This window comes from Phocoena sinus, chromosome 4 (genome assembly GCF_008692025.1).
Source record: "Phocoena sinus isolate mPhoSin1 chromosome 4, mPhoSin1.pri, whole genome shotgun sequence".
Classification (NCBI taxonomy): domain Eukaryota; kingdom Metazoa; phylum Chordata; class Mammalia; order Artiodactyla; family Phocoenidae; genus Phocoena; species Phocoena sinus.
The window spans coordinates 71,988,946-72,006,216 of record NC_045766.1 but is presented as its reverse complement, the minus strand read 5'-3'; the positions used below and the strand labels follow the sequence as shown (position 1 = coordinate 72,006,216).

General features: G+C 36.2%; 1 protein-coding gene across 8 annotated transcripts in view; it reads right to left on the bottom strand.

The window, feature by feature from the left end:
- The window catches only part of DLG1 (discs large MAGUK scaffold protein 1), a 287,224-nt gene that overhangs the window by 93,711 nt on the left and 176,242 nt on the right, over positions 1-17,271 (bottom strand). For all 8 annotated transcript variants that reach the window (XM_032629957.1, XM_032629959.1, XM_032629960.1 and 5 more), the window contains 2 exons: positions 8,476-8,596; positions 3,746-3,902 (listed from right to left, as the gene is read on the bottom strand). In XM_032629957.1, coding sequence (XP_032485848.1) covers positions 3,746-3,902; positions 8,476-8,596 — 278 coding nt within the window. The remainder of the gene's footprint in view (positions 1-3,745; positions 3,903-8,475; positions 8,597-17,271) is intronic.

Here is a 17,271-nt window from a genome sequence, read left to right as displayed (position 1 = left end):
CTGAGGCCATTACACGTTGGGGTAAAGTTTGGCTGGTTCCTCACTATCCCCGTCTAACCCTTCTCTTTCTCCCACCGGTCTTCCAAGGAGCAGCTGCCATGGGTGTCTTCTCTTCTATGTAGGGCTAGTTACTATCTGGAAGTTACTTTACTTAGGTCACCTTGAATCCTCAGTTCTCTGATGAGTTTAGTTTTTCTAAACTTATCCAGATGGTTTTGGTTGTTATGGTTAAGAGTGATGGTCTCTTAAGGCCCTCAACATTCTAACACTATAACTAAGGTGTATTTCTGCTTCACAAATCTGTTCCAATAATCACTATTTTGGGGTAGTACTATGCTATTTTAGTTGCTGTAGCCTGAAGCATATGGGTACAATTTTCATTTACTTGCACTGCATATTAATAATTTCCTTTATTTTCTAAAATTGTAGTACTATAATCCTTAACAAAGTACCATAGCTTATTTGAAGACTCAAATTCCCAAGACTTTCATTCAAATATCAGTTAGTTATACCAATATCTCAGAACAGCTAAAACCAGAAAGAGCTCTACTTCTTTTGTAAATGATTAGCCACCTTCTTTCTGTCTTGGACTCAGTCTGTCTTAAATTATAAAGGATCCTCAAAAAGGTAGGCTGCAGGAATATGATGATATGTCTAAGTATGTGCAGGGAAGGATCAGGTGGCAAGAGGGACTGCAATCTGAAAACTGCAATAAAAGATCCAATTTTTGGAATGCTTTTCTTATCATGTTCCAGCCACATATATCTTCAGTTTGAAGAGTACTTTCTGATTTTCTTTACTTTATATTGAAAAAATGATTTAAAATAGTTATCAATACTGAATAGCATTGCTGACCCAGGATATAGGTTTTATCCCTATATCTCAGATCCCAAAATTTCAGAAAGCATTACTTAAATTTTTAATTAAAAACAAAACGACGTAGCATAATATAGTGGTTAAGGTAAATCCTGCCTATACCACTTATTAGGTTTTATTAGCTACTATGAGCAAATCACCCTTTAAACTTCAGTTTTCTCAATGGAAAAATGATGATAAGAATGATGCTCCCAAGTCTACCACAATCGACTTAAGATAGTTTTCAAAGAATACCACTCCCCAATTCAGGCAGCACTGAATACCCACATGTGAAGTACATAAAGTACTACTGACATTAAGTTCACAATGAAAAATTTAGAACATAGGAAAACAATGTACTGTTAAGTCACCGTAAAGTAACATGTATTAGATGCCTACAAACTTCAGAAAACAGAACTATTATTTATAGAATACAAGCTAATCTCATTTTACTGTGCTTCACTTTATTGTACTTTGCATTTTTTACAAATTGAACGTTTGTGGCAACCCTGCTTTGAGCAAGTCTTTTGGTGCCATGTTTCCAACAGCATTTGCTCACTTCGTGTCTCTGTCACATTTTAATAATTCTTGCAATATTTCAAACTCTCCACCAGCAAAAAGATTATGACTTTCTGTAGGCTCAGATGATGGTTAGCATTTTTTAGCAATAAAGTATTTTTTAAATTAAGGTATGGACATTGTTTTTTAAGATATAATGCTAATCTAATAAACTACAATATAGTATAATTATAAGTTTTACATGTACTGGGAAACCAAAATATTTGTTTGACTTGCTTTATTGTAATATCTGCTTTTTGGTGGTGGTCTGGAACTGAACCTGCAATATCTTCAAGGTATGCCTGTATAGGATAAATAGGTTTAAAAGAAAGACCTAAAAGAACATAAGAAACTTTAATCAAGACTCCCGCAAAACCACCGAGGAAGATTTGAAAAGGAATTAGAAAGAACTTCTAGAAAGAAAATGGTACTTTGAAATGAAAAAGTTAGTTTTAGCCTAAAGAGCAGATTAGATACAGATGAAGAAAATTTATGAGCTAGAAAACAGATCTGACTGAAATTAAGTACAAGGAGATAAGAGTTGATAAATATGAAATTGGGATTAAAAGACATGGAGAACAGAATGGTAATGTCCTCTCATAGGAGTTCAAGAAGGACAGAATACACAAAATGTGGGAAAGGCAAAATTTAAAAAGATAATGGCTAAGATTCCAGAATTGATGAGACAGGACTCCTCTGATTCAGCAAGCATAACGAATTCCAGATAGAAGAAATAAAATGCTAGACACAGACACATTTGAGTAAAACTGCAGTGTACCGAAGACTAAGAGACTTAAAAGCAATCAGTAAAAAAAAAGAAATCACCTACAAACAACAAAGAGTGATCTTTTTTGTTAAACAACAACAAAAGAAGACAGATAGTATAAGACAGACAGATAGTATATATGTTCATAGTATTGAGAGACAACACTTGTCAACATAGAGTTCTAGACTAAATTTATAAGTGAGGGCAAATTAAAAACAGTTCCGGGTAAATGCTAAGAGTAATTACTATCAAGAAATCACTGCTAAAAGAACAATCTAAGAGCTCCCACTAAGGTGCATTTGGATATTTGAGGGACATTTTTGCTTTATGAAATAACTAAGGAGTTCTATTAGCATGAGGATGGGAGCTAGAAAAGCTAAATTTTCTACAGTGATCAAGATAGTCCTATACTATGAATCCAGTCCCAATGCTATTAGTGACTTGCTGAGAAACACATAAGAAGTAAGATACAAGAAAGGATGATGAACAAAAAATTGTAGAACACTTGGATTAGCTGTTCAAAAACAAAAAGAAAAATGACTAAGTTTGAGGGATATAAAAATGAAACAGAAGTAAAATACTAGAAACAGCTCCATTATAATTAAGGTTTCCCCAAATCTGAGTCATTTGGGAGAACAGCTGAATTACTGATAAGGTTTTAGTCTAAAATTGTATGGGTAATAGCCACATAAGCACAGACACAAACTGAAAGTAAAAAATGGAGAAAAGATGAGGCAAATATCAAGCAAAAAAGTCAGCATAGCCACAGTAATATCAGGCATTATAGCTCCTAGGGTAAAAACCATTATTACAAGTAAAGAGGATCATTACCTAATGGTAAAAAATTTCAACTCACCAGGAAGGAATGCTGATTCTAAAATTAGATGCACAGAGTAACATAGTTTCAAAGATATAAGGAAAATAATTGCTGCCAGGAAAAACTGTTAAACCCACCATTCAGATAAGCTTAAAAAGTCTCCTTTAATAACAGATAAGGTTGGGCTTCCCTGGTGGCGCAGTGGTTGAGAGTCCGCCTGCCGATGCAGGGGACACGGGTTCGTGCCCCGGTCCGGGAAGATCCCACATGCTGTGGAGCGGCTGGGCCCGTGAGCCATGGCTGCTGAGCCTGTGCGTCCGGAGCCTGTGCTCCGTGACAGGAGAGACCACAACAGTGAGAGGCCCGCGTACCGCAAAAAAAAAAAAAACAAAAAAAACAGATAAGGCGATAACAGATTGAAGTATAAAGAAGATATGAACTATGCAAGTAACAAGGATGAGTTAACAGACATACAGAAAACCTTGCAATCAACAAATAGAGAATACATACTTCCTTCAAGCACATTCATAAAGACTGATCTCTTATAAGCAAGTCAAATACCAAAAGAAAATCTATCATACAGAACATGTTCCCGGTCAACACTGTAATTCTACAATTAAGTTGTAAAATGTTAGAAGAAGATAGCCAAAATATCTCCCATAACGTTAGAATATAAAAAACAAAAGGTTTAATAATTAACAGATTATAGTTAAAATAATAAAAACATTATTTTGATTAACATATCCTACCGATATAATACGATCTCCTTTCCTGAGCTCTCCACTAAGATCAGCAGGTCCGCCAGCCAAAATAAAGGAAATAAATATTCCTTCTCCATCTTCACCTCCTACAATGTTGAAACCAAGGCCTGTTGAACCACGATGAAGAACAACTTTTCTAGGTTCCCTGAAAATTAAAAAAATATTGCATACCTTAAAACATATAGAGAATTTGACTTTCTATCAATGAGAATTCCCTACTGATAAATCATATTTCCATATTATAAAAAAAGTCAGATGAAATTTAAAGTTTTCTAAACTCTGGGGTAAAGAGATTCTTTCCAAGCCTAGAAATTAAAAGGAAAAAATCCTTATTTTATATAGAAGCTAAAAATCCTTGTTAACAAACATAAAACTAAAATAAAAAGGAGAAAATGTGGAAATTAAAAAATAATGATATAAAGAGCATACTCAAAAAATAATACTCATGAAAAGCTGATGTTGCACACACTTTACTGCCTAAGAAGCAGTCACTGTCTCTACTTCTTACATGTTGTAAAAGGCAGATATCCCTTTGTCTTAGAGAAGGTAGGAAGGCCCCCTTTCTACTCTCAAACGGATCAATCATGAATAACTTATGCCAGTCACTGCAATTTCACTCCCGTTTGCTAAGGTGAGGCTATGACCCTATTCTGGTCCCTAAGAAATAACAGGAAATTTTACTGTCACTTCCCAAAGAAAGACTCTAACAAGGACAAAGTATATTCTGTCCCCATACAAAGCGTATTTGTTCCCCTCCTTATTCCAAATCACTCCCACACAAAAGAATGAACTATAAAATCCTGTTCCTGATTTGGACATATCACAATCATGAAGATAATCAGCAGAATCCCAGAGATACCATGGACCTAGTTTTGCTACACAAATATTAGAAAAGCCCATCTCTAGACTTTCTATATAAAGTAATTAAATAGTTTTATTTCTTAAGTCACATCCCTCCAATTCATCTACCTATCTCTGCTTTTCATCCATTCTAAGATGCATCTCTTTTGTTCCCTCCAACTCCCAATTTAAAATCTCTGAAATCAGAATACATCTTACCACTAATAACATTTCACATTTGCTGCCACTTATACATAATTGTGTGAAAACCATTTATATCTTCCAGTAAGACCATGAAAATTCCAAGAGCTGACTGTTTTAGATATGATGAATCACAGAATATCATTTGAGATTAGAATGTATCATATTTGGTAAATATTTTAAAAATTTAATCTGCTTTTTCTAAAACACTGCAGAAAGCTTTTGGTAACAAACAGTTTAACAGAAGTAAATATTTCTAAAAACTGTATTTTAGGGATCCTTCCATATAATGTGGAATTAATCTTCTTAAATATTTGTCTGCTCAAAACTTAAAGCTGTGTTTTCTAGTCATACATAGGTATTCATCATTCATCAGCTTTGTCAGTTCACTTACAGTATTAACAAAATTACACTGAGTATTTTCTTGTCAAAAATGGCAAAATTCAACAATATGTTGTTTAGGAAATATATACATAAACACCTGTATGAAAGAAAAAAGGGAATAGCAAATCCAAAATTCAGGAAAGGAGTTAACTTGGTAGGGCAATGTAGGAGAAGCAGGGTAGGATCAGGGTCACAAGACAGGTTTCACTATACTGGTCTTATTTCCTTGTTAGATTGTGGACTCATGGTTTAGGGTTCCTATAATACATTAAAACATATGTATGAATTATAATTTTGCATTAGCAAATAATAATGAAAAACTACCCTGCTGAAATCCAACAGTATTTCCAGAGGAAAATAAATTGATTTTTCAAATAACATAAGCACTTGAAGAGATGCTCAACATCATTAGGCACTAGGGAAATGCATCAACATCACAATGAAATACGTCTCACCTATAACAATGGCTATAAAACAAAACAAAAGAGAAAAAACAAATGTTGCTGAAGATGTGGAGAAACTGGAATCCTCATATATTGATGGTGGGAATGTAAAATGGGGTGGCTGCTACAGAAAACAGTTACGTGGTTCCTCATGAACCTAAACATAGTTACCATATGACCCAGTAATTCCACTTCTAGGTATGTATCTAAAGGAACTAAAAGCAGGTATGCAAGCAGATATGTGCATGCCAGTGTTTATCCCAGCATTATTCACAATACCCAAAAGGTGGAAACAACCCAAGTGTCCATCAACAGATGAATGGATAAACAAAATGTGGTACATACATATAATGAAATGTTATTCAGCCATAACCAGAAATGAAGTTCTGATACGTGCTACAACATGTATGAATCTTGAAAACATTGTTATGCTATGTGAAAGAAGCCAGATACAAAAGGTTAAGTATTATAAGATTCCACTACATGAACTATTTAGAATATGCAAATTCAGAGAGACAAAATGTAGATTAGAAGCTACCAGGAGCTGGGAGAACAGGGAAATGTGGAATTACTGCATAACTGTTATAGAGTTTGTCTGAGGTGATGAAAAGGGTTTGTTTCTTTTCTTTTGCTGCGCCATGCGGCATGTGGGATCTTAGTTCCCTGACCAGGGATCAAACCCACGCCCCCTGCATTGGAAGCGTGGAGTCTTTTTTTTTTTTAAAAACATCTTTAATGGAGTATAATTGCTTTATAATGGTGTGTTAGTTTCTGCTTTATAACAAAGTGAATCAGATATACATATATTCCCATATCTCCTCCCTCCTGCGTCTCCCTCCCACCCTCCCAGGTGGTCACAAAGCACCGAGCTGATCTCCCTGTGCTATGCAGCTGGGAAGCGTGAAGTCTTAATCACTGGATCAGCAGAGAAGTCCTGAACAGGGTTTGGAAAAAGACAGTGGTGTTGGTCATAAACATCATAAATGCAATTAATGCCACTGAATCGCAATTTGAAAATGGTTACAATAGCAAATTTTATGTTATATATATTTTACCACAATTTAAAAAATTTATAATGTAATATACTAAAAATCACTGTGTTGTACATTTTAAATGGTAAACTGTATGGTTTGTAAATCGTATCTCAATAAAGCTGTTAAAAAATGAACTTTAGAATTATTAACTGTTTGTATGTTGGGATTTCTTTTATTTTCTCTTTTTATTGGTAATGCGATATAATCTCTGAAAAGTTGTTTAGGGTTAAATTGTGGAGAACTTCTAATATGAAGTAAAGATATCTGTACTTCATTATCTGGGCAAAGGAGTATAATGATCAAAAGGGAGTGATAAAACACTCACCATTTAGGAAGACATATTCAATAATCAACTGCCTGATTTTTTACAGAAGAATACAGAAAACAGGTAGGCCTGTTGTGTAATACTACAGAGTCCAACAAATATTCCAGACAACAGATAAGTAGTGAAAAAAGATGGGGAACAGCAATCAAGATGCTAATATGACATATTTTTAATTTGAAAAATATGCTGATTAAAGACTAGATAAGCCGTTAACTATTTCCTCTTTACTTCTATAAATAAGCAGTATTAGAAAATAACAGCAACAATAAAACGACCATGGTATGTCAGTATACTAGCATAGCCTAAAGATTAACAGCCTTGAGAATTCACACCACAAACATATAATCACAAACACTATTCTTTCCAGTAATTTTCACCCTAAAACAATTACTGAGCACCTATTAAATTAAGTTCTCAATATTGCTAACTCCTGAAGAAGAGGACAAAGACAAACACCCCTATCTGACATTTAAGAGATCACTGCTTAGAGTCAGGAGTCTAACAAATAAAGAATAATTATGATTATAAAGGTTCAAAAATAATAATGCTAACAGTAATACAATTAATAAAAACATAAAATGACATGAATTGTCATACATTTTAACATTAAATACTATAATATGAAGTACTACTACATAATTTACTTCTACAAAAGCTATAAAGCAAACTGTTCAAACATATTATCATATTACTATGTTGAATAATGTGAAAAAGATCTAAAATATTTTTTCACTTTTTTTCCCACTTAGATAAAAGAGTTTTTTGGGGAATAAAAAGACAGTTAGGGCTTCCCTGGTGGCACAGTGGTTGAGAGTCTGCCTGCCGGTGCAGGGGACACGGGTTCGTGCCCCAGTCCGGGAGGATCCCACATGTCACAGAGCGGCTGGGCCCGTGAGCCATGGCCGCTGAGCCTGTGCATCTGGAGCCTGTGCTCCACAATGGGAGAGGCCACAACAGTGAGAGGCCCGAGTACCGCAAAAAAAAAAAAAGACCGTTAATCTAAACTGTTAGTGAGTAATGTTAGTAATGTTAGATGGAAGTAAATTTTAGGTGTCAGAATAAGTAGCAACACTAAAAAAAAGCAGTGATTTATTTGTAATATATATATATATATTTTTTTGTGGTACGCGGGCCTCTCACTGTTGTGGCCTCTCCCGTTGCGGAGCACAGGCTCAGGACGCGCAGGCTCAGCAGCCATGGCTCACGGGCCCAGCTGCTCCGCGGCATGTGGGATCTCCCCAGACCAGGGCACGAACCCGTGTCCCCTGCATCAGCAGGCGGACTCTCAACCACTGCGCCACCAGGGAAGCCCTCTAATATATTTTTACACTTATGGCCCTTCAATGAACCCTCCAATAAAAAAAAATAAGGTTTAGGTTCATTACCTGCTAATAAAATTAGTCCTGAAAATTGTGACTATCCTAGTTGGCTAATTATAACTCCATCTAATAGTTGGCTTTATGTAAGAAGGATGACTATTCAGCTCGTTACCTTGTAATTTCATCATCTCCAAGCACTGCTTTCGAAACAGGTGAATATCTGGCTGGTGATGCTGGTGTCTGGCCCAAGTAGGAAGATGTGCTAACATGGTTATCAACAGGCTGAGAAGAAGCTTCAAAATAAAGTAAGTAAAAAAACACTTGAAAAAGGAAACATACCATTTAGTACCACATTTGTGGATTATCAGTTTCAAAGTTAATGTATAATTCACATTCGCTCATTTATATAATAGAATTTGGTAGAGAAAATTTATTTATTAGGTAAAAAAATTAGAGAAGCTCAAGTTTCCAGGTAAAAACTAGTTTAGAAATTCAGATCAGTAAAGCAAACTTATTCCATTTGGTTTCTCTGAGAAAACAGAACTAAAAAGGAGTTTAGTTTTACAGTAACTGGAGTTACAGTAACTGATCTGCACAATGAAATCCAGGAAAGATTAATCAAAAAACTGTCATAGGAAAGACTGAACCAAATCAGTCTTAAGTACAATAACCTTATTTTTCTAAGAAGTTATTTTGCAGACTAATGTTTTTAAAAAGTATATATGGCTGATCCCTGAACAACATGGGGGTTAGAAGCACCGACCCTCCAAAAAATTGAAAATGCACATATAACTTTATAGTTGGGCCTCCATATCCATGGTTCTGCATCCACAGATTCAGCTAACTGCAGATCCGTAGTACGTACTGAAAACATCCACGTATAAGTGGACCCACATAGTTCAAACCCATGTTGTTCAATGATCAACTGTATACTCAAAATCTGATTGTGAATAACGAAAACCAAAAGCTTTGCAAAAAGCTATGCCTGACAAAGTTTTAGAATAAATTGAGGGACTTCTGGTTTCCAGCTTGGCATATAAGAAGCTTTGAGTCATTACTCTGTCCTAACAACAACTAAAAAGGTGAACAAACTGAAAAATCAACAACCCTTTTTAGATGCTTAAGATAGAAGTCATAGGGCAAAACACTGTCCCCCAAATTAAGGACACTGAAAGGTGAATACAGAAAATCACAACTTACTAGAGCAGAAATCTCTGTGGTAACAAGTGCTGGGATAGAGTAACCTGAACTGTAATTAACAAATTGTTGGGGGCTCAGTGTGGACGACTTTGGGAGTCAAAAACTCCAGGGGGACCCCATCATCAGGGGCCCCACATTTTTGTGAGTTTTACCTCCTAGAACTCTACAGGTTCTCACAGTGAATACTGGAGAAAAATTCTGTCATGCTTCTGGCCGGAGGAGGGGAAAAGGAACCATTTTGAAATATATTACGAGCATTTTGTTCTTCTTAACAGTCTGTCCTCAGAAGAAACTATTTAACCAGAGCCTCACCTGCTGGGGTTTTGTCAGAGCCCAACAGAGCTGGGGGAAGGGAAATAACCAAATCTAGCCAATTCTAGCCATCCTGTCCTAAGGGAGCAGAAACGGGGAGAATACTGAGAAGCACTGTGAAGAGCACTGCAGAGGCACAAGGTCACTAAGGGACTGAGACTTAATCACAGGCCTATTCAACACTTTTCCACTCCAACACCTTATCACCATATTACTAAAGGCCTATTTACAGCAGTTCCTTTTATCCAGTACATCATGCCTGGCTATCAGGAAAAAATTACAAGACACACAAAAGGCAAAAACACAGTTTGAAGAGACAGAGCAAGCATAAGAGCCAGACTCATATATGTCAGTGATGTTGGAATTATCAGACCAGGAATTTGAAACAATAATGATTAATGTGCTAATGGCTCTAATGGATAAAGAACACGATGGGCAATACAAGTGGAGAGATGAAAACTCTAAGAAAGAAACAGAAAGAAATACTAGAGATCAAAAACTCTGTAACAGAAATGAAGAATGTCTTCGATGAGCTACTAGTAGTCTGGACATGGTTGAGGAAAGAATCTGAGCTTGAGGATCTCAATGGCAACCTCTAAAACTGAAAAGCAAAGAGAAAAAATGACTGGGGGTAAAAACCAGAACAGAATATCCAAGAACAGTGGTAGAACTACAAAAGGTGGAACATATATGTAATGGGAATACCAAAAGGAGAAAAAGGAGAGAAAGGAATAGAAGAAATCTTTGAAACAATAATGATGAGAATTTCCTCCAATTAATGTCAGACACCAAACCATAGATCTAGGAAGCTCAGAGAACACAGCAGATTAAATGCAAAGAAAAGTTACACCTAGGCATATCCTTTTCAAACTACAGGATAAAAAAAAAGGGAAGAAAAGCCCTAAAAAAAGTCACGGGAAAAAACAGCACCTTACTGATAGAGGTGCAAGGTAAGAATTACATATGACTTCTCAGAAACCATTCAAGCAAGACAGTGGAGTGTTAAGAGAAAAAACCCACCTGTGAAATTATCCTTCAAAAGTGAAGAAGAAATAAAGACTTCCTTAAACAAACAAAAATTGAGGGAACATTTATTGCTAGTAGATCTGCCTTTTGAAATGTTAAAAGAAGTTCTTTAGAGAGAAGGGAAGTTAGTAGGTCAGAAACTCAGTTACACAGAAAGAAAGGAAAAGCACTGATGAAGGAATAAGCAAAAGTAAAATAAAACTCATTTTTCTTATTCCTGATTGATCTAACAAATAACACTTTGTTCAAAACAATAGCAATACTGTATTTGACTATGTCTGTATATATGTTTATGTATAAATGAAATGAATGTCAGCACTGATAACAAGGGATGGGAGGGAGGAATTAGGATTATTTTGTTATTATAAGGAACTCACACTACCGATAAAGCTGTAGTGTTACCTCAAAGTGGAATTAGATTACTATACATGTATATTGCAAACTCTAGGGCAACCACTAAAAAAAAGTAAAAGAATGTAACTAGTACACTAAGAAAGGAGAGAAAACAGAATCACGCAAGATGCTTAATTAAAGCCATAAAAGGCAGGAAAAAAATGGATGACAAATACAGGAGCAAAGAACAGGGTAACAAACAGAAAAGAGTAGCAAATATCATAGACATTAATCCAACTATATCAATAATCACTTAGAACATCAATGGCCTAAATGCACCAATTCCAAGACAGATACTGTCAGAGTGGGTCAAAAAACCAAGACCCAAGATATACTGTCTACAAGAAAGCCAATTTAAATATAAAGGCCTATATATTAAAAGTAAAAGGATGTAGAAAGATATACCATGCTAACACTAATCAAAAGAAAGCAGGAGTAGCTATATTAATTTCAGACAGAGAAGGCTTCAAAGTAAGGAAAATTATCTGGGTTAAAGAAAGGCATTTCTTAATGATAGAGTGGTCAATTCTCCAAGAAGACATGATAATCTTTAACACCTAACAACAAAGGGTCAAACTATGTGAGGCCAAAACAGATAGAACTGAAAAGAGAAATAGATTAATCCACACCTCTTTATCAGAAATGAACAAATATAGCAGGCAGAAAATCAGGAAGGACATAGCTGAACTCAGTAACATCACTAATCAACTGGATATGATGGACACCTATAGACTACTTCATCCAGCAACAGCAGAACACATATTTTTCTTAAGCTCCCACATAACGTTCACCAAGATAGATCATGTTCTGGGCTATGAGACATACCTTAACAAATTAAAAAAAAATAGAAATCATACAATGTCCGTTCTCAGACCACAGTAAAATTAAACTAGAAATCAATAAAAATATGATAGCTAAAAATCCCCCAATACATGGTGATTAAATAACACAAACACACTCTTAAATAACACTTGGGTCAAAGAAGAAATCTCCGGAGAAATTAAAAAAACGTTTTGAACTAAATGAAAATGAAAACACAACCTATCAAAATCTGTGGGATAGGGGCTTCCCTGGTGGCGCAGTGGTTGAGAGTCCACCTGCCGATGCAGGGGACACGGGTTCGTGCCCCGGTCCGGGAACATCTCACATGCCGTGGAGCGGCTGGGCCCATGAGCCATAGCTGCTGAGCCTGCATGTCCAGAGCCTGTGCTCCACAACGGGAGAGGCCACAACAGTGAGAGGCCCGCGTACCGCAAAAAAAAAAAAAAAAAAAAATCTGTGGGATACAGCAAAAGCAGTGCTTAGAGGGAAATTTATAGTGCTGAATGCATATATTAGAAAAAAAAGAAAGATCTAAAATGAATCATCTTAGCTTCCACCTGATAAAACTAGAAAAAGAAAAAAAAAAAACTAGAAAGAGTAAATTAAATTCAAAGTAAGCAGAAGGAAAAAAAATAATAAAAAATTAGAGCAGAAATCAATGAAATTAAAAATAGGAAATCTGGGCTTCCCTAGTGGCACAGTGGTTAAGAATCCATCTGCCAATGCAGGGGACATGGGTTTGAGCCCTGGACCAAGAAGATCCCACATGCCGTGGAGCAATGAAGCCCATGCACCACAACTACTGAGCCTGCGCTCTAGAGCCTGCGTGCCACAACTACTGAAGCCCACGTGCCTAGATCCTGAGCTCTGTGACAAGAGAAGCCACCTCAATGAGAAGCCCGCGCACTGCAATGAAGAGTAGCCCCTGCTCGCTCCAACTGGAGAAAGCCTGCGTGCAGCAAGGAAGACCCGACGCAGCCAAAAATAAATAAATTAAAAATAAATAAATAAAAACAGGAAATCAACAGATTAAAAAAATCAATAAAACCAAAAGTTGGTTCTTTGAAAAGATCAATAAAATCAATAAGCCTCCAGCCAGGCTAACTAAGAAAAAAAGAGAGAAGACAGAAATGAAAGAAGGCACATCACTACAGATTCCATGGAGATTAAAAGAATAGTAAGTGCTATGAAGAACTCTATGCCCACAGATTTGATAACCTAGATGAAATGGACCAATTCCTTTAAAGACACAATCTGCCAAAACTCACAGAAAAGAAACAGGCAACCTGAACAAGCCTATATCTATTAAAGAAACTGAATCAATAATGATAACCTTCAGTGGTGAGTTCTACCAAACTTTTAAGAAAGGAATTACACCAATTCTCTATAACCTCTTCCAGCAGACAGAAGCCAAGGGAATACTTCCTCATTCTATGGGGCCAGCATTATCCTAACAAAACCAGACAAAGAAATCATAAGAAAAAACCCTCTAGAACAACATCGCTCATGAACATAAATGGAAAAATCTTCAACAAGATGTTAGCAAATCAAATCCAACAATATATAAAAAGAATTATATACCACAAGCATCTGGGATTTATCCCAGGTATGCAAGGCTGGTTCAACATTCAAAAAACAATATGATCCATCACAACAACAGGCTAAAGAAAAGTCACATAATCATATTAAAAGATGAAGAAAAAGCATTTGATAAAATCCAAAATATCAATTTATACGAAAATCTCTCAGTTAACTAGGAATAGTGGGGAGTATTGTCAACCTGATCAAGAATACTCGGGCTTCCCTGGTGGCGCAGTGGTTGAGAGATGCAGGGGACACAGGTTCTTGCCCTGGTCAGGGAAGATCCCACACGCTGCGGAGCGCCTGGGCCCGTGAGCCATGGCCGCTGAGCCTGCGCGTCCGGAGCCTGTGCTCCGCAATGGGAGAGGTCACAACAGTGAGAGGCCCACGTACCGCCAAAAAACAAAAGAATACTCTACAAAAATCCTACAGCTAACATAATACTTAATGGTGAGGAGCTTGAAGCTTTACCACTAAAATTAGGAGCAAGTGAAGGATGTCTTAGTTAATGCATTAACATAGGAAAAGGAAACAAAAGATATGCAGATTGAGAAAGAAGCAATAAAACTGTCTTTGTAGATGTCATGATTGTCTATGTAGAAAATCTGAAAGAACTGACAAAAAAAACTCATGGAACTAGTAAGCAATTATAGCAAGGTTGAAATATATTATATATATTGTATATATTAACCTTTATACAAGGTTAATATATAAAGTTGACTGCTTTCCTGTATACCAGCAATGAACAAGTGAAATTTGAAATTAAAAACACACTACCATTTACATTAGCATCCCCTAAAATGATATACTTAGGTATAAATCTAATGATCTACATGAGCAAAACTACAAAACTCTGATGAAAGATATCAAAGAAGAACTAAATAAATCGAGAGAGAGCCTATGTTCATGGATAGGAAGCCTCAATACTGTCAAGATGTTATTAGTTCTTCTCAACTTGATCTACAGATTCAATGCAACCCCAATCAAAATACCAGTAAGTTATTTTGTGGATATTGTCAAACTGATCGTAGAGTTTATATGGAGAGGCAAAACACCTAGAATAGACAACCCAATAATGAAACAGAAGAACAAAGTTGGAGGGCTGATACTACCTGAGTTCAAGACCTCCTAAAAAGCTACAGTAATCAAGACAGTGTGATATTGGCAAAAGAAAAGGAACATACTGGATCAATGGAATATAACAGAGAATCCAGAAATAGACTCATATATAGGCAACTGATCATTGATAAAGGAGAAAAGGCAAACACAATGGAGCAAAGGCAGTCTTTTCAACAGATGTTATTAGAACAACTGGACAACCACATGCAAAAAAAAAAAAAAAAAAAAGAATCTAGATACAGACCATGTGAAAATTAACTCAAAATGGATCACAGACATAGTAAAACCCCAAACTATAAAAATCCTAGAAGATAACATAGGAGAACATCTTGATTATCTTGGGTTTGGCAATGGTTTTTTAGATACAACACCAAAGGCACGATCCATGAAAGAAAACTGACAAGGTAGACCTCACTAAAATTAAACATTTCTGCTCTGTGAAAGACACTGTCTAGTGAATGAAAAGACAAGCCACAGACTGGGAGAAAATATCTGCAAAAAATATATGTGATAATGAACTTTAGCCAAAACATGCAAAGAGCTCTCAAACTCAACAAGACAACAAACAATCCAATTTAAAAATGTGCCAAAGACTCTTAACAGACACCTCACCAAAAAAGATATACAGATGGCAAATAAGCATATGAACAGATACTCCTTATCATATGACATCAAGGAAATGCTTATTAAATCAATGTGATACTGCTGAATAACTATTAGAATAGCTAAAAACCACAGCACTGATAACACAAAATGCTTGTGAAGATGTGGAGTAACAGGAACTTTCATACGTTGCTGGTGGGAAAGCAAAATGGTACAGCCACTTTGGAAGACAATTTGGCTGTTTCTTATAAAACTAAACATATTCATACCATACGACCCAGCAATTGCACTCCTTGGTTATTTACCCAAAGGAGTTAAAAACTCATGCACATTACTACGTGAAAGAAGGTTTGTTTGTTTTTTTCAAACATCTAGGCCTTCTTTAATTCAAAAGTTTATGGAAAACTTTAGCCTGTGCTATATTTTAAAATATTTACTGAATTGTTATCTCAAATTTGACAAAATCAGCAGAGGGCTTAATTAATTACTTTAATTGTTTTTAAGGAGTTTGAGGCTTTTTGGTGTAATTTGGGAATTTCAATTGGACATATGTGATATATTCAATGCCATTTTGTGAGTTTCACGTAAATTGGAAATGTTAATCAAATTATCTAAAATGTATTTTATGAAAAGTAAAATATGACATATTTGTTTTTTGTTTTTAATTTTTATTGGAGTACAGTTGATTTACAATGTTGTGTTGTTTTAGGTGTAAAAAGTTAAGATTTTAAAAGGCTACATACTGTATGATTCCAACTACATGACAATCCGGAAAAGGCAAAACTATGGAGGCAGCAAAATGATCAGTGGATGCCAGAGGTTAGAGGGGAGGGAGGGATGAATAGGCAGTGCACAGGATTTTTAGGGCAATGAAGCTACTCTGTATGATACTGATAGTGGGTACATGTCATTATACATTTGTCCAAACCCACAGAACATACAACATCAAGAGTGAACCCTAATGTATACTATGGGCTTTGGGTAATGATATGGCAATGTAGGGTCATCAATTGTAACAAACGTACCACTCTGGTAGATGTTGGTAATAGGAGAGGCTATGCAGGTGAGACATTTCTGTACCGTTGCTTAATATTTCTATGAACCTAAAATTGCTCTAAAATATAAAGCCTATTTAAAAAAAAAAGGACATGCCCTGACACCAGCTCAGAACGGCCAACCCAATTTATAATTATTCTTTTTAATGCACCGTAAAAGAATGGAAACCCGGTAAAAAACAGGAATTAAAAAATAAGCAAACATTGTTTATTGGTTCATTTCAATAATAAAAAACATCATTATAGGGCTTCCCTGGTGGCACAGTGGTTGAGTCCGCCTGTCGATGCAGGGGACATGGGTTTGTGCCCCGGTGCGGGAAGATCCCACATGCCGCGGAGCGGCTGCGCCCGTGAGCCATGGCTGCTGAGCCTGCGCGTCTGGAGCCTGTGCTCCACAACGGGAGAGGCCACCACAGTGAGAGGTTCGCGTAACGCAAAAAAAAACCAAAACATCATTATAGTTCATCGACTGTAATTCTAGTGAGAGCTAAGAACAGAAAATTATAAAGCTATTCCTGACCCAGGTAAGCAACACACTTCAGTTGTAACTTCCAAAAGCACAACACATCTGAATTATGTGCATTACTATCAGTAACACATAGAAACAATATTTAACTTTCTTGAGGTATTAACTATGATAAAGTTACTAGGCATTTCAAAATCTAGCTGTAATATTTATTATTTAACCATGAATCTCTTCTTTCACTACATTACCGAGTGCCTTCTATGCACAAAGCATTATAACACCCACTGGGAAAACAAAAGTGCAAGGATCATTACTTCAAATTACTACAGTGGCCAGATAGGTTACATATATGAGTGAAGTAACCTGAGTGAAAGACAGTAGGTAGTGACTG